This window comes from Mytilus trossulus, chromosome 6 (assembly GCF_036588685.1).
Source record: "Mytilus trossulus isolate FHL-02 chromosome 6, PNRI_Mtr1.1.1.hap1, whole genome shotgun sequence".
NCBI classification, from domain to species: Eukaryota; Metazoa; Mollusca; class Bivalvia; order Mytilida; family Mytilidae; genus Mytilus; species Mytilus trossulus.
The window spans coordinates 8,661,406-8,685,652 of record NC_086378.1 but is presented as its reverse complement, the minus strand read 5'-3'; the positions used below and the strand labels follow the sequence as shown (position 1 = coordinate 8,685,652).

The 24,247-nt window shown below is 32.2% G+C and overlaps 1 protein-coding gene across 1 annotated transcript; it reads left to right on the top strand.

Moving 5' to 3' along the window:
• Positions 1-965: 965 nt before the first annotated feature.
• LOC134722306 (uncharacterized) lies at positions 966-23,886 on the top strand. The gene is made up of 7 exons (XM_063585914.1): positions 966-1,540; positions 9,278-10,579; positions 11,171-11,329; positions 14,306-14,627; positions 16,792-16,973; positions 18,005-18,136; positions 21,459-23,886. Exons 1-7 carry the CDS (start codon positions 1,498-1,500, stop codon positions 23,486-23,488), a joined length of 4,170 nt encoding a protein of 1,389 aa, XP_063441984.1. The 5' UTR covers positions 966-1,497; the 3' UTR covers positions 23,489-23,886.
• The last annotated feature ends 361 nt before the right edge of the window (positions 23,887-24,247 follow it).

Here is a 24,247-nt window from a genome sequence, read left to right as displayed (position 1 = left end):
CGTCAAATTGGTTAAAATTTTACCTCTATTCATTAAAATATCCTAAGTATGATTCGTCAGAGGTCTGAAGTAATTATCATTTCTGTTATTTTGGGAAAAAAATTAATGTGAATCGTCAAAGCAGTCAATTTTTTATCGTCTAAAAGAAAAGAAAGTGTACATTTTAACGCCATGCATAAAAAATAACTGTTTAAGGCGTAAATGTCATTTGGCAAGAATTTTTATACGCCCATCAAAATTTTGACGGGCCGTATTATGGTATACACATGTCCGGTGTCCATCCGTCTGTCTGGCGTAAACATGTCGCACCTTAACTTGAGAACGACTTATCCAAATTTCATGAAACTTAATATAGTTGTTTCTTATGATGGTCAAATGATCTGTATACTTTTTGGTGAAAATTAGATTTAAACTTTTTGATTTACGGCACTTTGTAACTAAAACAGGGGTGTGTTTTTTTTCACATGTCGCACTGTATCTCAAAAACGATTCTTGATTATGGCTTAAAACTTTAAACACTTCTTAGTTATATTAATCTTAATATCTGTATACTTTTTGATGATGATTCAAAATTTCATTTTTGAGTGATTGAGTATTTTGTAAAAAAAGGGGGAGTTTTTTTTTTACATGTTGTGCCGTATCTCTATAACAATTTATGATTATTGCTTACACCTTTACACACTTCTTTGTTATATTGATCTGAAGATCTGTATACTTTTTGGTGATGATTCAAAATAATTTAATTTTATTTTTGAGTTATTGAGTATTTTGTTAAACAGGGGAGTTTTTTTTTACATGTCGCGCCGTATCTCAAAAATAATTTATGATTATTGCTTAAAACTGTACACACTTCTTTGTAATATTAATCTAAAGATCTGTATACTTTTTGGTTTTGATTCAAAATTTTATTTTAGTGATATTTAGTTTTTTTTAAGAAAAAAAAACAGGGTGGGGGGCTTCCCGCCGTCTCTCAAAAACTATATATGGTTATTGCTTTAAACTTTCTCAGAAACTATTTATGATTATTGCATATAACTTCCACATAAGACGTTGGGCGTATCATGCGCTCATGGCGCAGCTGTTTATTACAGTTATTGGTCATGAATGTACCCCAATTACTACCCTCTTAATAGTCGTTATAGTAATCTTAGAAACTAGAAAATTGAGATTTTAATTTTGAAAGCATATTCCTTGTGTTATTTCTGGCTATAAACATAGTTAATGAATTATTTCAAATCCAGTCTTTTATAGGGCTTGAAAACACACAAATGTATAATTTCCAATATCAGTCGGACAAGCTTATTAAAAAGCTTATAGTTCACCATTTCAAGCATTTAAAAGACAAGGATCGAAGTCCTTTCCCGCGGGGTTTTCCACTTTCACTTTCGATTCAACTTGGGATCATTCAACAATATCTAACTGTATGTTTGTGGACATATTTTGTTATAACAGAGTAATGACAGGAACTTTTATTACAATCAGTGTGAACCTATTTGTATGTACCAAGATTTCATAACCGTCTTTTCAGTTGATCCAAAAGGTAAATGGCGTATTTTTAAAACAACAAAAACAAGGAAGAAATTTAAAGTGTTCCAATTGTGGTGACTAAAGTATACTAATAAATATATATGACTTACCCAAGAGTGTCGCTGAGTACTCTTAGGTTGAGAGTTACACGGCTATGTATCAACCCAAAATAAAAATGGGGAAAATACCATTTCATACAGGAGGCATTGGTGAAACTTTTAAAAAAACAAAAAACAAGATTCATATGAAATCCAATTAATGTAAGATGTCATTTAGCTTTCTAAGATTCAAAATTAATGACTTGAACACTTAACTATTTTCTTGTTCTCTTCTTATCATCATGTTTTGTAAAGGGGTATTGGGTCAATTTGCCTGAATATGTGAATAGCATGTTTGCTCTGTTTGGTAATGTGCACCCTTTGGGTTAATGAATTTGCCCTATACTTTCATTAAAAAATAATAATATTAATTATTGATTAAAGTTTTCGAAATTTGCTACCTATGGTTACGTCATGTTTTTGATATGAATGTGCATCATAATGCATCTCGGTGTGTGCTGGAAATAGTAATATAGTATTACCTTTATCATGTTCATCATCATGTATGTAATATATTAGAATACAACTTAAAAACTTTAATGATAAATATTATTTCATACAGATTATAATCTTTTATTTACAATGGTTTACTTCTAGTCCAACACATTCCACTACTACAGGCAGCCATCATGAACAAGTGATGATGCAATGTGTATGTCAGTTTAAAAGACAAAACAATTCATGTCTGCAATTTCTATTATTGAGTTTATAATAGGTGTTAAATGCCTGCCACACTGCAGGTGAAGATTGTTTTTAATTCATCTGAACAAGACTATTGAACTGTATTTTTTGCCTTTAGCATGATGATGATGATGATATAAAGCAATAGCTATTTTGTCAGCTTTGTCAAAATAGCCTATTGAGTCCTATTTTGGCTTCTCAGGCAAAGAAGCGATTTAAACAAAGTTTTGATATTTTGAAGTATTAAGAATAGAAAATAATATATACATGATATAGAAACATACACTTTCATGAGACACTTCTTAAAATATGTCTTCTTTTAAAAAATGTTTAGGCAAAGCAACATTGCATATTAAAACTGATATTCTAATTTAAATATCCCTTTTATTTTTTTTTAACTTACTTTTGAAATATCAGAAATTAAATGAGCAAATTTTTTTATGGCAGATCTGGGAGGGGCAAAACGCCCCCCCCCCCCCCCCCCCCCCCCCCCCCCTTTTTCGTGGGAAAAATTTGGTTGATTATATAAGGAATCATTGAAGCATGACTGGAGCAGGGTCCCCCCTTAGGAAAAATGCTGGATCCGCCACTGATCATGGTGTAGAAAAGTAGACAATGGTAGAGTAAACTGCTGTGTGATTGTGTTCTTTAAGAAGTTTGTTAATATATTATATAGATTTTTTTTCAAATCAGTGCTCTTTTAATAGAATAATAGGGAACATGCATGTAAGAGGACACAATTGTTGTGTGATAAGAATGACTTAGTTTGAGTTGGATATTGTTATGACTAAATGGTTGTTTTGGAATTATTATATGAGTATGAAAATAAAAAAAAACAACAGATAACTTGTTATTCATTTGTTTTGATACATTACATATTTTATATTCCTGTACACTTCAGTGCAAGTCAAAGACAAATAATTATCTGGTAGCAGCATAATACAACATAAATATTTGGTGGAATTTTCAACAAAAGAAATTAAACTTTTTATTAGAGGAAGTAAAAAAAGGCCAAGTTGGTAATTTGATTGTTAAAATTTTTGTGGGCTTTAAAGGTTTAATGAAGGTTCATAATTTATGATTTTATACATTTTATATACATATTTATACTTGAAATTATAGTATGGAGCTTCCATATATTTTTATACTTTAAGATTAAAGACTAATTTTCACAAAACAAGTCTATTGTGGTCAGTGCAAATACATGTGGATCTTTTTGTGCATAAGCAATTACATTCCACGTGGAAAAAAATCCACAGAAAGCTATGGTTAATAGTAATAATTTAGTGATCGCGAGGAATGAAAACTAAATTAAAGTGATGTAAAATTTCCAGCAGGAAGCATTAACATACAAAGATATAATTACATAAAGTTACAATTTCTGGTCTATAATCTTTTCCTGAATGAAAGATTGTATTACTCAGATTATACTGTTTTGATTTTTTTTTTAAATTTGGATGTTTATGGAGCTTTTTAGCTATATATATTAAGCAAAACTAACTGCATTTTTACCAGACAGGCAAAGTAAATGCATCAAAAGTGAGTAAAACTTCAGAAATAGTCTTAATACGTTCAGGTATTTCATTTCCAATTATTATGCCCCACCTACAATAGTAGAGGGGCATTATGTTTTCTGATCTGTGCATTGGTTCATCTGTCTGTCCTGCTTCAGGTTAAAGTTTTTGGTCAAGGTAGTTTTTGATGAAGCTGAAGTCCAATCAACTTGAAATAAGTACACATGTTGCTTAGGACATAATCTTTCTAATTTTAATGTCAAATTAGATTTTTATGCCCCACCTTCGATAGTAGAGGGGCATTATGTTTTCTGGTCTGTGCCTTCCTTCGTCCGTCTGTGCGTCCGTTCGCTTCAGGTTAAAGTTTTTGGTCAAGGTAGTTTTTAAAGAAGTTGAAGTCCAATCAACTTGAAACTTAGTACACATGTTTCCCATGATATGATCTTTCTAATTTAATGCCAAATTATAGTTTTGACCCCAATTTTATGGTCCACTGAACATAGAAAATGATAGTGTGAAGTTCAGGTTAAAGTTTTTGGTCAAGGTAGTTTTTGATGAAGTTAAAGTCCAATCAACTTGAAACTTATAGTTTTGACCCCAATTTCATGGTCTACTGAACATAGAAAATGATAGTGGGAGTGGGGCATCCATGTACTATGGACACATTCTTGTTTACCCAATTTCACAGTCCATTGAACATGGAAAATGATAGTGCCAGTGGGGTATCCGTGTACTTTGGACACATTCTTGTTTATGGAAATATTCTTTATAAAGCACAAAAATGTCAGAAACTAACAAAACCTTTAAATAGACTTATTACGTGATATAGTTACGGTACTCTTGTCAGGTCATTAAAGATTGCATATTTTGGCGTTTATATTGATTCACTTATATTTAATTAAAGGGTCTTTGCATCGGAACTAAACACATTTATTAAAAAAACAGTTGTTGGCATGACACAGGTTCAATAATGTTCTTCTCATATATATTATGATGGTATGATACTAAATCCCTAAAGGGAAGGATTGTGCCTGATATTCATATGATAAAATCATAATCTTTCAATCAGTTTAATTGAAGTCTGGAGCTGGCATGTCAGTTAACTGCTAATAGTCTGTTGTTATTTATGTATTATTGTCATTTTGTTTATTTTCTTTGGTTACATCTTTTAACATCAGACTCGGACTTCTCTTGAACTGAATTTTAATGTGCAAATTGTTATGCGTTTACTTTACTACATTGGCTAGAGGTATAGGGGGAGGGTTGAGATCTCATAAACATTTTTGCGCCTGTCCCAAGTCAGGAGCCTCTGGCCTTTGTTAGTCTTGTATTATTTTAATTTTAGTTTCTTGTGTACAATTTGAAGTTTAGTATGGTGTTCATTATCACTGAAGTAGTATTTTGTTTAGGGGCCAGCTGAAGGACGCCTCCAGGGGTGCGGGAATTTCTCGCTACATTGAAGACCTTTTGGTGACCTTCTGCTGTTGTTTTTTGTCGGGTTGTTGTCTCTTTGATACATTCCCAATTTCCATTCTCAATTTTATTAAGAAAAGTATGACTTTGTACAATGCAAAATGAAAGTTATCAACAGGGCCTCCAGTGTAAAAACAGGAACATGTTCTTTGTTCTTATTTACAATGATACATTAAACTACTCATGTTCATGATGTTACTGCAACTTAGGAAATAAAAAATACAGAATTTTTTTTTATAAAGTATAGAATTTAGGTCTAAAAAATTAAAATAGGGAAAAATTTGTTGCTTAAATATAGAGAAATGGAGATCAGTGTGCGATAAATACAAAACATAGAGAAATAGGGCCCAAAATATTAAACAGAAATGGTGTTTAAAAACAATTTTTTGTTTCAAATTAATTTTAAAGTTCGTGCAGATGGTTCTGAATGACAATTTTGTCATTTGAAATCTTTGTTATTCAAGTGTTTAATTGGACAGAGTCACAAGGATGAGGCATAAAAGAGGGGCAAAAGATACCTGAGGGACACTTAAACTCAAATCAAAAATAAACTGACAACGCCATGGCTAAAAAAGAAAAAGACAAATAGGCAAACAATTGTACAGAAAACACAACATAGAAAAATAAAGACTTAGCAATGATGTGAACCCCACCAAAAACAGGGGTTGATCTTAGGTGCTCTGGAAGGGTTAGCAGATCTTGCTGCACATGTGGTGCCTGCTTGTATGTTGCTTATGTTTGTACAAACCCAGTAATAAATTTGGTAGATCACTTTTGTGGAAAGGAACATGATTGCAGTGAAGACTCGATCATTATTGAAGGTCATACAATGACGTGTAGTAATCCTCTGTAAAAGATGTATCCACTTGTTTGACCATCCTGTTCTGACAATATATCAACAGAAGAAAAGTAGTAACAATATAGGCCTTATCTTTATACTTGAGTGTTGGAGTTGTGACTTATTATTCTCAGCTCATAATAAAAACTTGTCTTACGTTATGACATTTAATAAAAGAGAGGGAGTAAAACAAAAAGGGGTTTCCTGACATTACTTGTACAATTCCGTAAAACACATTTATAACTGAATGAAACATATATAAAACATGTATATTTCTAAATATATAACAAAGTTTCAATACTTTAAAATTGCTAATGCAAAGTAAAAATAAGTTGCAGTCATCTCGAAGTTCTGATTTTCTCAGGACTTTTTTGTTGTATATCATCTCAAATTATTTTAACTAGATGTATTTTTGTCAAACAGTTTTTTCGTAGATTTTTTTTTTTAGTGAAAGAAGAAATTGAATAATAATTCCAGTAAATACCATTATATCAGTTTTATCCTATAGAATTTCCACAAATAATATAGTGGTCAGAAATAAACAAGAAGACTCTGATAAGGATTTGAGACCAGTATATTTCAGTTTTTGAATTTAAATCCTTATAGTAACAGGAAGCTGTAACATTTGATCATACATACTGTAATGTAAGACGACAAAGGTCAACAGTTCTGGTCATATATGTACTAATACTAATAGTTACATGAAGGTTTGGCCTCACTCACTCAGATATTGGTGTGTTGAGTTGCTGCCTTCAAACTTAAAAACATGAAAACAGATATTCAAGCACCTTACAAATTATTATTTTTCTATTACAGATGTTGAACTAAAGAGTCAAATACAAATGCTGTGGTATGGGAGAAAAAAAGAATCAAGGTAAATTTAAATCAAAGGTTTACATTTTATCATTTCCAATACAATGTAGTTGTAAACATGTTAAGTCCCGGATGTACACCTCTGAGGAGCCCAAAATTTCTAGAATTAATGAGATTTCAACAAGACTGAAACGTCAAAAGAAAAAAAGAAAAAAATCTGTTGCTCAGATATGAATATAGAATGAAATATTTCTTTGAACTATAAGCATATATACAGCTGTAGGCATTCAGTTGTGCATTGAAGACCTAATTTGGTGACCTTCTGCTGTTGTCTGTTATATGGTTACAAGGTTGTTGTCTCTTTGACACATTCCCCATTTCCATTCTCAATTTTATTTATAATGTCCATTGGACAATAGGTCATAAGTCTTATTGCAAAAACTTGTCCTGATAAATGGGATAATAACTAATAGGTATTTCACATAACATTTTCCTGTCTCTATCTTATCAGTTGATCTTGTGCCATTGATTATTATATATCTGTTGAAAATTTTTATACAATTTAAGCTATAGTAACTTGTGTTTTTTTGTTCTCTCAATTGTTTTCTTCAAATTGGTTAAAAAAATGTTTAACTTTTAATGATGAATAAATAAATTTATATATACAAATATATATCTATTTTTTGTATATGAAATGCATAAAACTGTTCATCAATTCTCCTTCTCTTTATCAAAGTGACTAAAAAAATCTTTTAATCTGTTTCATTATTTTGCATTCCAAAACATCTAGCAAAAGAGAGAGGTATTTATTTTTAGTCAGTCCAGTTTCTACCTGACATAGTATAATGCTTGTCCACATTTTATTAATGAATTACAAGGGGTGACACAATTCTGGGAGTTAATAGTTTGTTAAAAGCAAGAGACAATACTTATCATCTGGTTAATGTGGGAGTATGTGTAGTTAATAATAAATAATAGAATTGACAATGGAAACGAGAAATGTGTCAGAGACAACAACCCGTCCAAAGAGCAGAAAACCAATGGGTCTTCAAATCAGCTGGAATTCCTGCTACCCAAGGGGTACAGCTGGCCCTTAAAAAAAAGGTGTACTAGTTCAGTGAAAATGGATGTCAAACTAAACCCTGAAACATGTAAATGAAGTTTCAATGAACTAAGATTATAAAAAATGTACAATTATTACAGTATGTGTATCTTAGAATACAATTTCATAAACAAAATAATTCAAAGATTTAGACTTAACACATGCATATACATGCTCATGGGAGAATCTGTTTTTGATGTCGTTTGTTGAATTCATACTTGGAAACTTAGTCATCCTCATGCTATTTTACTTTGAAAAACTAGTATATATCTATATATATTCCTTAAAAGAACCATGTGTCAATCAAGGGTCTGTGAAGTTCAGAAGAAACAGGAAGGTTTACTAATACATGTTTAAATATGAAAATTACCAATATCATTTAGATAAAATGCTAGGTTAAGGAAGTTCAAATGTCGTTTTACATTGTTCTAAAACTATTGATATATTTATAGTGAAAGACTTTTTGCAAGAGAGGTAATAAAAAAATATATATGTGTCGTGTATCAGTGCACTTGTTTTTGAGAGATTTTATTTGGTCGGGTTGTTGTCTCTTTGACACATTCCCCATTTCCATTCTCAATTTTATGTCAATTGTTTAAGGTAAACAGTTTGTCTTTCTTTTTCCTAATAAGTTGAATATAATCTCAAACTCTGAATTGCATTTAAAATTTCTGATATCTTGAAATTCCTGTTATCTCAAACTATTTTTTCAGTACAATCAACTTTGAGATAACAATAGAGTCTGTATTTATTATAGGGATTTTTTCACTGTCAAAATCTTTTGAACTAACAATGAGTTTGAAACAGGTTTTTCATGAATGTAATTAATCATCCTATGGAGTTGACAGAACTCATAGATTTTTAAAAAATGATTTCAAGTTATATAGTTGAAAATCCTTTTATCAAGTAACAATTATCACCATATATAATTGAACCTTTGATTGATGTTGATGGAATTGATACATACTGGAACTATACAAGTATATTATTTGAAACCCAGATGGTGTAGCTGGGGACGGTGGGTGGGATAGTTGATTTAAAAAACATGATACAAGTGAAGGTAAATTCGTTAATCTGATTACGAGGTCATCAAAACATATATACCTCTAGGAGCAAACAATAATAGAGTCCAAAAATAGAGGCTTCTGAATTCTCAGATAAAAGATACATTGTGTCGTGTATAAACTATATATATATATATAATTTAATAAAACAAATTTCTTTTTTGTAGATTTATCATCAAAATTACCAAGAAACAATATGCCATTGAAAGACATATTCCAGAAGAAGATAGAGAATTCTTCAAGTTTCCTGTCTGATGTTTGGAAACCGCGTTGTAACGAGGGAAATAATGGTCATCAACATCAAATCACAGAAGATAATATTGTGACAGATCACGATAATATCAGAGACGATGGAAAACATCAGTTAAGAACAACAAAGAACTGTCTACAGGTGCAAGAGGTGTTTGAAAATAATTGTGATGACAAAGAGAAGAGAAGCAGTTCTTGTCGGTGTGGTAGAAGAAACTGTGCTATAAATATAATAGATAGACTAAAAAGGGAAGATAGACTTAAAAATGAAGACCCTCCTGAAAAAAGAATGATCAATGACTTTGAAATGATGAAATCATATAAAGCATCAGAAGAAAAATTTCCATTTCCTTTTTTTTCATTAATGTTTTTTGGAGGTAAAGGCGATGATAAACGTCCATTTCCATTATCATCTGATGAAGACTCTCATAAGACAAGAAATAAAGATTTTGAATCATCTCCTACATTGAAATTTTTAAATGAAGCTTTTCCTGGCATGTTTGACAAGAAATCGAGACCAATTGACCAAAAAGAAAATGAGAATACCAAGAAACAGAGCACAGATTTAAAATTCTCACCAAAACCATCAAGACCACCTCCAAAACCACCAAGAATGGTGTTTCAATTATCAATTTCTCTTGATGAAGATGAGAAAAATGAAAATGATGCATCTTTGAATACACATGAAAAGTCAGAAATTGAAAGTGTCGATCATTTGAACAATGATAATTCTACTGATGAAGTCAGAGACACAGGTAGTTTCGATAGAGTCACTCCAGATGTCAGAGACACAGGTAGTATTGATAGAGTCATTCCAGATGAAAATAAATTGAGCATTTCTATTGATTTTAGTTCTCATACGTCATCAGAAATTTCCGAACAAAAGAAGCCAGATTGCAGTCAGTCACTTCCAACCCAGAGAACCACCAAGTCAAGTCTTGATAAAGATAGTAACCCAGGATTAAGTCAGTCTTTCACTAGTGATGTACATAGTGAAGGTGCAACTTCAAAAAAGTCTGCAGAGGATTTTAAAACTTTAAGATCTAGTCAAAGAAAATTCTCAAAGGAAAAAGACAGTTCCCCAGGTTTTAGAACAGAGCTGAACAAGTCAGACAGTAGTGAGGATGATACCTTTCCCTACAAGAGTCAGGAGAGTAACACCTTCCTCAGTAATGAAATGGATGACTTTGATGATCCACTGGATGATATCTTTGGTCCAGGTACTTAATCATACTTATAGCTGTAGGTTAGATATGTTCTTAAACGTAAACTATTTTTAATTTTATATGCTTATGAAAATGAGGTGATGTACTATGATTGAGAATGAGACAAGTATTCACCTAAGTTCAAATGAAAAAGTTAAAAGTAATAAACCCTACCATTTACACCTTTTTAGTTTAATTCCAGTGGCAATGACTCTGAATGGAGAAACCTGATCTAGCTATAATTTCAAAAATGAAGAAATCACCCAGCTATTTTTAATATTAAAGAAAATTTCGCTTACATTTTCACATTACAAAATAATTTATGACAATCTTCCATAGTTTCGTATTTTGAAAGGCTCTCCTTGGGACTCATATATAAATATAAATAAAAATAAGAAGATGTGGTATGAGTGTCAATGAAGCACCTCTCCATCCAAGTCAAAAGTAAACCATTAGATTAGAGTACAGTCTTCAACCCTGACCCTTGGATCACACTGAACATGTATGTTTAATGGAACTGTCTTTATTACATAATATGAATGTGAGAAATTTGGTTGTTTTCTAGGGAGGCTTATAAACTAATTATTCTTGTGCAATTGTTTTTAGAGTGTGGTCCTGAGATGGAGGAATTGCCTGGCTTGTATGATCCTGAGGAATGCCATGCCCCTTTTGAAAATTTAAGTGCTGCCTCCTTACCTACAGACCCTCAGACTCTATTTGAAGAACACATGCACCATTGTCCTGCAGCTGTAGCCAAACACCATGGTAACATCAGATAAGAATTTATTGTCTCATTTCATATAACAATTACAATATTAATATGCATATAACTTGCAAGTTAAAGTTAAAGGGGAATTAGATACAAGATTATTTGTTCAATCAATAATGTAAGTGAAAAATTGAGATGATAATTTGGGTTAAGGTGGTACCTAACACTACAGGGAGATAACTCTGTAAAGTTAGCTAAACGTTTTAATGACGTTGTGTTGTAAAAGCAATATAAAGCTTCTCAATGATCAAAATTGATGTTTGTCTAACTGCTATATAACCAGTGTAATTTTTCTGACAAAACGGTTGGTTCAAAGTTTTTGAAATTTTTATAGTTTTGTTAAAGGGTCAAAGTAAATACTTTGATAAAATTTGATGAAAATTAAACAAGCCAAATTAATTTTAGTGAAAGTGTTGGGTACCACCTTAAGCAGCCACTTTGGTTAAATTTTGTCAAATTTAGTTGGGGAAACATTGCTGTTGAATTATTCACTTACAAGTGAATAATTGGACCTCATGGAATCTGAATTCATGTGACCTAATTTAACCCTTTAACTGGAGATGGGTCACTCATATATTCACCTATATTGGATATAGTTTTAACATGGTTCAAATCAAATATGAAAATTTGATTCAAACTGGTGAACATGAATTTTACAGCCTTTGCACATTTAAAAATTTGCAAGTAATTCTTAAATTTTTCTATAATCATGATAATCAATGCATCTTTCACAATATAGGTATTTGCTATATATTTGAATGCTGATGTGCTGTTTATTCTTTACCAAAAGATAGTTTATCTGAAGTAAGGTTGTATTCTCTAGGTCAAAAGTCCATGTCAGCAGCATATAATTAGATTGTGCATTCCCTTAAACCAGCCCTACTTAAGGAGGCTCGCGGGTATAAGATTTTCAGAAAAAAATTAAACATTTAATTTTCATTACAAATTCTATAAATTACCTTAAGTAGTTGTTACTTTATCATATGGCACAAAAAATCATTCCAAAAAATCAATACGTGTTGGCCCCACCTGACTTTTTAAATGTAGATATCATTGAAAAAGCTCGAAATTATCTCCCTTTGGTGCAAAAATGCTATTTTTGGCATTACAATTGAAATATCTTTTTTTACTCATCGGTGACCTATATTTTTTATTGTTGTTTTCAAGTAAGCTATACATAAACTAAATAATTGTAAAATTTTAGCGATTTCTGTAATTAGGTTTTTTTTTAATTTCGATATTACCTCTTTTTCTCCTATTAGTTGAACAGAAAAAAAGGACATTTACAAAAATGTATGTTTCTTTCGAAGGCAGATTGTGAGCGTAAATGATCGGTGACCCCTCTTTTTTATTTCATTTTTCTATAAGTATAAGATAAAGTTCATTTATTGAAAAAATTAGCGAAATCTTATATTAAATAAAAAAAATTATTTAGACCCGCGAGCCACCTTAAGTGTTTACTCTGTATTTTAAGAACTTCATGAGTTTAATTATGATGTCTCATGTTATTGATAGGAGGTAGGAAAAGAAGCGTCTTTCAAGGGTTTCTTTTGATTGCTCTATTATATCCTATTTAAGTAACTAAAAATTTACTTTTGGTTAAGAATTAATTATAAGTCATAGCCACATATCAACAAATATTGTTTTTATCAGATGCAATATTTTTTTTGATATTAAGTGTAAGTATGAGCAGCCATTCTTGCAAAATCTAACAAAATTTTAAGAACAAGGTGATATACCATATAGAATATTTTCACGGGTGTAAATTTCCACAATTTTCAATAAATGAGGTATACATAATATTGTGGTGGTTTTTATTTTGGCAGATTCAAAATTTTTATCAATACCTGTGAATGTGCACTTTTAAATTGATAAAAATAAGAGAAAATTTACACCCTTAAAAAAAAAACGCTAAAAAGATGATGTGGTATGTATGATTGCCAATCTCCACAAGAGACCAAAATGACACAGAAATTAGCAAATTCAGGTCACTGTACTGCCTTCAGCAATGAGCAAAGCCCATACCTCATGGTCAGCTATAAAAGGCCCCGAAACGGCATGGTAAAACAATTGAAACGAGAAAATAACGGCCTTTTTTATTTGAAAATATGGCTGCCTACTATGACAGCTTTCGTCAACATTTTTCAGTTTTACATGAATTTATTTTTTCAGGACCACATTGTTGTAAGTAGATAAATTGTCTTGACAATCAAAAGCTTTTTGGGCAATATGACTTGTTCTTGTATGTGCTTTCACTTAACAATGAGTCAACTTTTTCAAGTTTTTAAATGTGAGATGTCATAATAAAGGAAAGTAAGGCTTTTATTCAATGTTATCTTCTTGCATTTGTCTTTTTGTAGAAATGTTGGCAATGCTTATATGTTTATAAATGTTAATACATTCTTGAACCACCATTGTTATCTGTTAGTACTGTAGTCAGCTGGTAAATCTAAAGCATGTGGACAAACACATCTTCTTGGATAGTTGCACATGTAGCATTGGCAATTATACCACATATCTGTATTTTTTTTTGTCTCTGTTTCAAATAAATTCTAGGTTTAAGAGCGGTGGTATGCTCTTTGGTCAGGTTGTTCGTCTATTTATACATTCCCCCATTTCCATTCTCAAATATATCTTAGCATGAATACTCATGCAGCTTGTGTCCAAAAAAATATTTCGATCCAGCATGAAAAGTTGATAGAATGGTTTCTGCATGAAGAAAAACATGATAAATGATCATAATTGATTTCTGACTTTGTGTAGGATAAATTAAAAAAAACCAATGCATTAGAATAGCTTACTTTCACCAATTTGACAAAAGTTAATTATGTTATTAGTTGTATGTTAAATTGTCATAATGAAAGACAACATGCCATTAACAATAAAATAACCATTAAATATTACTGAAACACTAATTTTTGGCCTTTTATAATGAAAATATTTTTTTAATACAATTGTTTTTTTCTTTTTAGTATGTTGCAATTGTAACCAGTTTACAAAGAATCAACATATGCTATATGAGTTGGTAAGAACAGAGGGGTTAGAAATGCATGATGTTGTCCCAGATGGAAATTGTATGTTCAGAGCTATCATTGACCAGCTGAGAATGCAGGGGATAATAACCATGACATGTAATGGTATCAGACAAATGGCCGTAGAATATTTACGTAATAATCCCCTCCAGAATGACGGCACTCATCTGGAAGATTTCTTTGTGGCTGCAGATGAATCATGGGAAGAGTTCTTGAGAAGAATGTCTAAAGATGGTGAATGGGGAGACCAGATTGTACTCAGGTAAACTTTAGAAGAGTGTCGAGGAAGTAGGGGACAATTTGAGTAGAAATGTAAAGGGGGGGGTTGATAAGTGCAACATTCTGGTAATAATATATTAAGTTTAACTTTGGGAGATTGTAACAGGTTGTTGTCAGTCAGTCAGTGTGAATGGAAAATTCCAATAGAACTAATTAGTTTAACTTAGAGAAAATGTAAAGGGGTGAGGGGTGAAAAATTCTAACTGAACTTAATTTAACCTATACATGTAGCTAGAAAGATTTTGATAGGACAGTTTCAAACTCAATGATGTTTTGCCTTCAGATGATATATAATTCTAAGGTTTAAATAGACTTGTAGAGAGAATGTCAAGGGACATAAGATCAGTCAAAATATTTTTGGCAGAAGAATAGTCAACTTGCCAATTACCAATTTGATTCTGTTATTACACACTTTTTAAACAAATTACTCCCCTTTGTCAATCTTAGACTGGTTCTATACGGACAATATTGGCTGTTGCCAATGCAAAGTATGATGAATTGAAAATTATGTATCAGCGGTTTAACTCATTTTTCATCAAAAATAATTTCTGATGATGTCGTAAGTATTTAGCTAAACAACAAATTAATTTCAAAAACTTAAAGATTTCTCACATTACACACAGGTAAATTTACTCTTTCTGCTAGCTCTCCATTGTTAATAAAAATTAATGTCCCTCATAAGGGAAATAACTAAAAAAAAGTCTCTAATTACAGGGTCAATTACGGGAATTGGCAAATGGACTATTGGAAGATCAGTTTATACTGAAAGTTGATTCCTTAATTATACTGTAATACATGTACTGACATTCAGTTTGCAATGCTATCATTTATTATAGTTTATATTGTGACATCATTCACCTAAATAATAGAAGTAATGGGGTTACATTTATGTACAACAGTTGTTTCAGTGTCCTGCATACAGTCAAATGTGCTGATCGATACTCAGATCAGAGTTTTTTTACTCTTTCAAATTCTTAACACAAAAGTTAGCTGGTATCGCAGTCATAGCTTTTCAGATAACAATCTTTCGGCGTTTTACGTTTCCGCAAATTGGCGTTACTTTTTTGTAAAAAAAGATGACTTTTCCGGTAAAAAAGTTTACGTTTCCGCAAATTAATATCTTTAATACTTTTTCTGGAAAAAAAAAATATTCCGCAAAAAATAATTATTACTTTTCCGCAAATAATTAAGGAATACCTGTTGATCGAAAGCAAAGCCATAATAAAAAAAATCAATATTTATTAAGTTTAAGGTCATCATTAAAATGGATGAAAACGTCGTACAAAGTCCACAGTAGTACATGCACTGTTTACAAGATTTGTATTTTGTTCAAGAAGGAAGTCCAATTTTCTCCTCCTTTTCATATTTCCGAACGGGTGCTTTTACAGTTAGAACTCTCATCTTTATGTGAGATGTTGTTTGCAGTTTCAATAACGCATCGACACAGACAAAAATGTTAGGATGGCCAAGATTGAAGTGGTTGGTGGAAATCTCAAATTACTATCTATATAAAATATAAAACATATAATCTGCAAACTTCATGCATTTCTCGTCAGATGAAGAATCGGCTATCAATTCAACAAAGCATGCTTTAATCATGTCAGTTGGCAAGTAAGCCATACCAAAGAAATGTGTTAGTCATTTACCAAAATCCTTACCAGAGTCAACTAGTTATATCTACTATATTGAAGATATAAGATCAAAACCTATTTTTTAATTAAAAAAATAAAATGAAATAATAAATACAAATTGCGGAAAAGTATACTTAAAAATTTGCGGAAAGGTAGTATTGGGACTTTGAAAAGTTAGTGGAAATACAATACGCTCCAAACTTTGCCTTTGGTGTTGATTTAATCAAACTCTTCTGTAATAGTTGTACATGACGGGTGCTGTATATGGTGCAGGAAATGCTAACCCTTCCAGAGCACCTGATTTCACTTCCGGTTTTGAGTGGAGTTGGTGTTGTTTCTTGATTATTATTTTTAACTGTTGATGTAAATGTCTTTTGGTTTTGTGAGTCTTTGTTTACTCCTTTGTTTTAATTGTTATTGTCTTGTTAGTTGTACCTATTTCACTTTGCTGATATGCTTACAAAAATAAACAAAAGATGTCTTTAAATATATTGAACATTTACATTTTTATTGAAGAGGACTAGCTGAGGTTATTGATAGAGAGATTTGCATCATAAGTACATTTGGTGATTCACATAATCAGACAACCATTACACCTCAAGGTCCTTACAAGGTCAAAAAGATATATTTGGGACATGTCAATGATCAACATTACTACAGCTTAAGACCAAAAGGCTGGCACGAAAAGTGGTATAAAGGTAGGAAATGTTATTATGTTAATATATGAAAGGATTTATTAGGTATGTAAAATGACAAAAAACTTTATGTCAGTTGTGCTGATAAATGAATAAAGTAATATGTAACCTGGCAACTACAGTTCACACAAATGAGTGGGGGTGGGGGTGGGGGCAGGACCTCTTTCAGGACGTCAGAATTGGGTGTTTTTAAACTCAGGATTTTCTGGATTGATCCTTTTGGGATCCGGGAATCTTTTTCGAATTTCAGGATTTTAATTTCGGTAAATTCAGGACCTCATAATTTCATGTTTTTCAGCCAGGGATTTCAGGATCAGGACCCCTCCTCCTATCCCCCACCCTGATAAGTTGTGATCATAATGTCACTCTAATCAGGTCTTAGATATATGTTAAAATTGGTGAATTTGACCTATAAAGGCAATTTGGCACATTTATATAAGTCTGTATACGGGACATAATATGGTATACTGTTGTCCATCTGTCCGTTGTCAACATATCAGACAATTACAGAAAATGCTTTCACTTATTTTTAAAGAAACTAAGGTGAGTTGTTTATATCTATTGGCATGAGCTCCCTTTCGATTTTTATGATTTTAAGATTTTATGTTTCTGTGTTATGGAGTTTTCATGAAAACTTTTGGTGAATTGTTTTATATCTATTGAAGTAAGCTCCCTTTCGATTTTAATAAATTTTAGAATTAAGTTTTGTAGTAATTCAACTTTATTCTTTTAAAAAGCATCAGTCGTATCATGGGCTAAAGGCGAAGCTGCTTGTTAAAAATATTTTGTAGTTTTAAGTAAGATTTGAAGCCCTGTGCTTATGCTTTATCACCTTTACCATTAATAATATATATTATGGGCCATTTCTTGAATCATGCCTGTCACCGTAAAATATTGTCAATTGTTCACACACTTTATGACATCATTTACCAGATATAAGTCACGTCTTTATCCTTTTTAAGTTTCAAGCATTTTCATCAAAAAAAATCTTATTAGAGCTGACTCTATAGTATTTGGTTTTTGTTATAATTTAGAGACAAGAAAAATACAGTCGGAACACAAAATCAATAATGCAGCTAAAGACAAAGACAATCAAGAGATTATTGAAGAGGAGTCACTGCATATGGATAAATTAACGTCACCATGTAGACCAAGTAAACTAATAAGTATGTACATTGATATGATTTAAACTTAGAAGCTTTAATTTGTACAAGACAGAGATGCATGTGGATTTACTGCCTGCTTATCTTTTTGTCAAGCCTTTGACTTTAGTAAAAAAAACGAGACATAGCATTCCTTCACAGGGGCGGATCCGGCCATTTTAAAAAGGGGGGGGGGGTTCCAACCCAAGACAAAGGGGAGTTTCCAACTATATGTCCCCATTCAAATGATCAGCCAAAAAAAGGGGGGGTTCCAACCCCTGGACTTTTACCAAACTTGGGCAGAAGCTTGTTTCTGATCATAAGATAGTATCCAGAAGTAAATTTTGTAAAAGAAAAAAAAATTTTCTGCATGTTACTTATAAATGGACTTAGTTTTTCCTCCAGTTAACAGAACATACAGTCTGCAGTTAAAGTTTTTAAAACATTTATTAGATTCATAAACTATCCTGGATTTTGAAGCTTCTTACAATCAAAAGATAGTATAGATAGGAATATTTTAATTGATTTTTTCTCTCATTTTTGTTGAGTCTGTGATTAACAGCAAAAGTAAGTGAGACACTGGCGGAACCCTTACGAATTTTTCTGAATGTGAATCAAAATATTTGATTTAACAAAAATGACAAATATTAGAAACATGACCAAAGTTGCAGAATGCAAGACATAGGGATTATAATCATGCATTGACAGCTGCATAGACTTTTTGAATTAGACTTTGTATTTTAGAGAGTACAGATTTCATATCTTGTTAATGAATGCGTTTTTTGCTCACCTGACCTGAAGGACCTTGTTGTTATTAGCCAATGGTTGAACGATAAGTTCATTTTTTTGGTCAGATAAATTTCTCTCATTATGGGTAATAGGCTAACTTTATTTAGTATATAGGTTCCTTGCAAGTTCAACAACTGTCCCTCAAACAGGTTTCACCCGTCCACGACCTTATTTCATGGATCAGTTATCAAGGTTAAAGTTTTTGAATTGGTTTGTTTCAAAGGTTATGTTAGCTGTACATCAGTTATATTTGGGGAATGGAAATGATTGTAAGGTGTGCATGTTAACCTGGCAATCATTTTATTGTACAACCCCTAAAAATTACACCAGTGATGAATAACCCTTTTATTCACCTGAATACTGTTTAATAACCTTTCTAGTTTCTTGATTTGTTCACAAGTTATCTCCCATGAAAATCATGTCACAGAGTTTCTAAACGCCTTCAGATATTGAGCTGATTTTTTACCCCTTTAGGAGTTATTGCCCTTTATAGTCAATTTTTAACCATTTTTTGTAAATCTCCATGATCTTTTACAAAAATCTTCTCCTCTGAAACTACCGGGCCAAATTAATTCAAATTTGGCCACAATCATCGTTGATGTATCTAGTTAAAAAAATATGTTTTTGACCCGGCCAACCAACCAAGATGGCCGCCACAGCTAAAAATAGAACATGGAGGTTAAATGCAGTTTTTGGTTATTATTCAAAAACCAAAGCATTTAGAGCAAATCTGACAAGGGGAAAATTGTTTATCTGGTCAAGATCTATCTGCTCTGAAATTTTAAGATGAATGGGACAACCCGTTGTTGGGTTGCTGCCCCTGAATTGGTAATTTGAAGGAAATTTTGATGTTTTTGGATATTATCTTGAATATTATTATGGATAGAGATAAACTGTAAACAGCAAAAATGTTCAACGAAGTAAGATTTACAAATAAGTCAACAGGACCAAAATGGTCAGTTGACCCCTTTAGGAGTAATTGTCCTTTATAGTCAATTTTTAACCATTTTTCGTAAATCTTTGTTAACTTTTTCAAAAATCTTCTCCTCTGAAACTACTAAGCCAAATTTTACCAAACATAGCCAGAATCATTATTAGGCTATTTAGTTTAAACATTGTGTTTTGTGACCGGGCAATCCAACTAAGATGGCCGCTACGGCTAAAAATAGAACATATGGGGTAAAATGCAGTTTTTGGCTTATAACTCAAAAAACAAAGCATTTAGAGCAAATCTGACAAGGTGTAAAATTGTTTATCTGACATTTGGGTTATTCTTGAATATTATTATAGATAGAGATAAACTGTAAACAGCAATAATGTACAGCACTTTAAGACTCAAAAATAAGTTAAAATGACCAAAATGGTCAGTTGACCCCTTTAGGAGTTATTGCCTTTTATAGTCAATTTTTAACCATTTTTCGTAAATCTCCATGATCTTTTACAAAAATCTTCTCCTCTGAAACTACCGGGCTAAGAAGTTATTGTCCTTTATAATCATTTTTTTAACAATTTTCATAAAATTTGTAAATTTTTACTGCCATTTTCCACCGAAACTACATGGACAAGTTCATTATAGATAGAGATAATTGTAAGCAGCAAGAATGTTCAGTAAAGTAAGATGTACAAACACATCACAATCAACTAAACACAATTTTGTCATGAACTGTCTGCTTCCTTTGTTTAATTCACATATACCAAGGTGAGCGACACAGGCTCTTTAGAGCCTCTAGTTTTCTAATCTCAGCTTTCAGATATTGTGCTGAGTTTTGGTTTGTGAGTTAACCATGATGAGTTATAGGTCAAGCTTAAGTTTCGTTCCACTCCGCTTATTTTCGCTGAAATTACGGGCTTTGGACTTTGATAAACTATTGAAAATCACAGTTATACCGGGTTTTTTTCTCTATTCCCCTCCAGATTTTTAGCTAATTTTTTATATGTGAGACTACCATCATGTTTGTGTCCACATGTGTTTATAATGAAATTGCAGATTTTTCAACTTTTTGGGACGGGCCATTCCTGTGGCTTTGACATAGGAGTAATGTTGAAAATTTTGTCAGAAATCAACTTCTATTAAAGTTTGAATCAGTTTTTACATTCAACAGATTGAAAATATTATAAATACAAACTCACATGCAGGTTTTAAAATGTTAAACATGTTATTTCCATCTATTTAGCAGATAATTTTTTTACTTGGGTAGATTAATCAATAAGTGATCGATTTCTCTTTAGAAGAAATTTAAAGGTTCCAGTGACTGTGCAGGTTAAATATCAGGTGAATCTGTGGTAAGGTATAATTGGGTTCACAATAACATCAGAAAATGTTGAAGACAGCTGTCTCCTGTTGATGTCTGTTTAATATATGCAATTGTTGTCATCCAGATGTGTTGTAAAAGTTTTTTGTCATTCAGGTTTCTATGGAAAATATAATCAACCTCTCATTTTATAAATACAGTATATTAGCAAATAGAAAACTACTATTCTTTTCACTATTAAAATTCATCTCCCAAGGGCATACTTATGTTTTTTATGTTAATCTTTAAATTTCTGTGTTTTCCAGATTGCAGTTACCAGTTAACTGATGAATACAGTCATGTTCCAGTTTTTCACTTGAATTTCATTATTGAAAATGTGCTGCCAGAAAGCAACATTTATACCCCATATCGCTATCATGGCGGCCGAGATTATTTAGTGACAAGTGCAACCACAAAAATCTTTGAGATAGCAGGCAGTGTTGAAGAAGGTCTATCTGTAAATTTATATTCAATTAGTCTTCAGAACGATCGATCAATGGGAAACGAAAGCCTAAACACAATCAAAGCAACTAGTTTTCCAAATTTGTATCAGCAAAATGGTAACTTCACTTTGGTTTTTAAAGAAAACTTTTTGGAATTAAATGGTGAAGTTATTGTAATTGACACTGAAAATAGCTCTCCAGGATATGCAGTCTTGAAACTAGGAATAAATCACCCAAAAAAGTATTTTAAGAAGGTTGATGGATCCTATTGCCTTTCAAATGTATACTTTCAACCGGATCCAAAGAAAATAAATATACCACACTCTAAAAATCCCCATTTACCTTTCCAAAAAGCATGCAGTTATAAATGGTACTATGGAAAATGCCCAAGGTGGCCAAAAGAAGCAGATGAATGGGTTTCAAGAGAGAGGCCAAGTGGTTGGCCTGACATTACATTAGTTAAAAAGACAACCAAAGTGCCATGTGTTCTGACACCTATAGGTCATTTGCTCAGCACAAAACCTGACATCGAATGGATGTTTGATTTTTCATTCCCTGAGAAGTTCCTTTTGAAAGATAATGTAACAAAAGATAAGAAATATTGCTTTCATGTGTTCAAACTGTTAATAGACTATCATACAGGGCGGAGAAAAGAGTTATCAACTTTTGTTCTTAAGACCATTTTCCTGTACACGTTAGAAGTTATTCCTAGTCAACAATGGGAAGTTTGTCCATCAGCCTGTGTATTGTATTTGATAGAAACTTTACTGTTAAGCCTAAAGGAAGGGAAAATACCCCACTACTTCATTCCTGAAAACAACATCATTTCACACTTAGATGGCAGTGTGTTGTATAAGTTGATTGAAAAAGTAAATGTTGTCCGTGAATTTCCTATCATGTCTGTTATTCTGATGGCAGAAAGTCATGGTCTTATGACAACATATGCCACAGATCAGATTATTGATGATTTAAATCATTTATCCGATCATAACAATATTCATGATTCAATGCTCAATACATTTATACCTGCATACTCTAAGATCGCTGTCACATCCCTAAGCCTGATGAAGTTCCGTCAAGCTGTTGCAGCAGTGACCACTGGATATAGAATGCTCCAGGAACTTCCGAGTTGTAGTGATGGCAGTGGTCATCCTTATGGGGATTTAACTCTCGAAGCATTCATTAAAGAAGCAACTGGACAATCTGGACTGCATTTTTATCAAGTTTGGTGGCTTTGTTTCTTTGTAGATCTTTACAAGAAAGAAAATACTTTACCATCATTCATTCATAGCAACCCTTTTAAGAAAATCTCTGATATGATGAGAGATTGTCCTCCAGGTGACCTTGATAATGTCTCTGTACCAAACATTGTACTTCAGTCTTATCGTTACGAACATGATTACAAGTCTATGCATGATATTTATTTTATGATACAATTGTGTGTGTTTTTATTGAATGAGGGTGAATATAGCCTGGCTGCTCACTATTGTAGAGGATTGATCAGAATGATGACCGCCATTATGAACGATACCGATGCAATCATGGCAGAAATTTTGCAAGGTCATCAATTCAGACAAGGAATGGATACTAAAATTGATTATCTTGTGCAAGCCTATGTTACTGCAGTATCAGCTAATTTATCTAACGCGTTGTATAATCTATATAAATGTTACCTCTATCAAGGTCAGCCTGAATATTTTCAGGAGTATGTTGACCAGTTTGACTCGGTTTGTAATAGTTTAGCCACTCCATCAGCGTTTCATCTATTAGCAGATGTGTGGAAAGTGTTAGGCAATAAACATAAAATGAAAGAAGCATTAGAAAAACAAGATAGTTTAAAGGCTTATAGTTAATTAATTGAAAGTTCAAGCTTAGAAATTTTTAAATGGGTGTTTGCATTATTTTATTGACCATCCATATTTGGACAGTAAAAGGTGCTTTAATTTTTAGCTCACCTGGCCCAAAGGGCCAAGAAAGCTTTTCTCATCACTTGCCGTCCCGCGTCCGTCGTCTTCGTTGTTAACTTTTACAAAAATCTTCTCCTCTGAAACTACTGGGCTAAATTTAACCAAACGTGGCCACAATCATCATTGGGGTATCTAGTTAAAAAAATGTGTGCCGTGACCCACCAAACCAACCAAGATGGCCGCCATGGCTAAAAATAGAACATAGGGGTAAAATGCAGTTTCTGGCTTATAACTCAAAAACCAAAGCATTTAGAGCAAATCTGACATGGAGTAAAATTGTTAATCAGGTCAAGATCTATCTGCCCTGAAATTTTCCGGATGTTGGGTTGCTGCCCCTGAATTGATAATTTTAGAGAAATTTTGCTGTTTTTGGTTATTATCTTGAATATTATTATATATAGAGATAAACTGTAAACAGCAATAATGTTCAGCAAAGTAAGATTTACAAATAATTCAGCATGACTAAAATGGTCAGTTGACCCCTTTAGGAGTTATTGCCCTTTAAAGTCAATTTTTAACCATTTTTCATAAATTTTATATATCTTTTACAAAAATCTTCTCCTCTGAAACTGCTGGGCCAAATTAATCCAAACTTGGCCACAATCATCTTTGGGGTATCTAGTTTTAAAATTGTGTGGCGTAACC

What these genes read in the sequence shown, in the direction of transcription:
- LOC134722306 (XM_063585914.1), top strand. Translation starts at nt 1,498, where the DNA reads ATGTACCAAGATTTCATAACCGTCTTTTCAGTTGATCCAAAAG. An exon ending in GGATGATATCTTTGGTCCAG is followed by an intron (nt 10,580 to 11,170) that starts GTACTTAATCAT and finishes AATTGTTTTTAG; the next exon opens with AGTGTGGTCCTGAGATGGAG. An exon ending in GGAGACCAGATTGTACTCAG is followed by an intron (nt 14,628 to 16,791) that starts GTAAACTTTAGA and finishes TTTTTATTGAAG; the next exon opens with AGGACTAGCTGAGGTTATTG.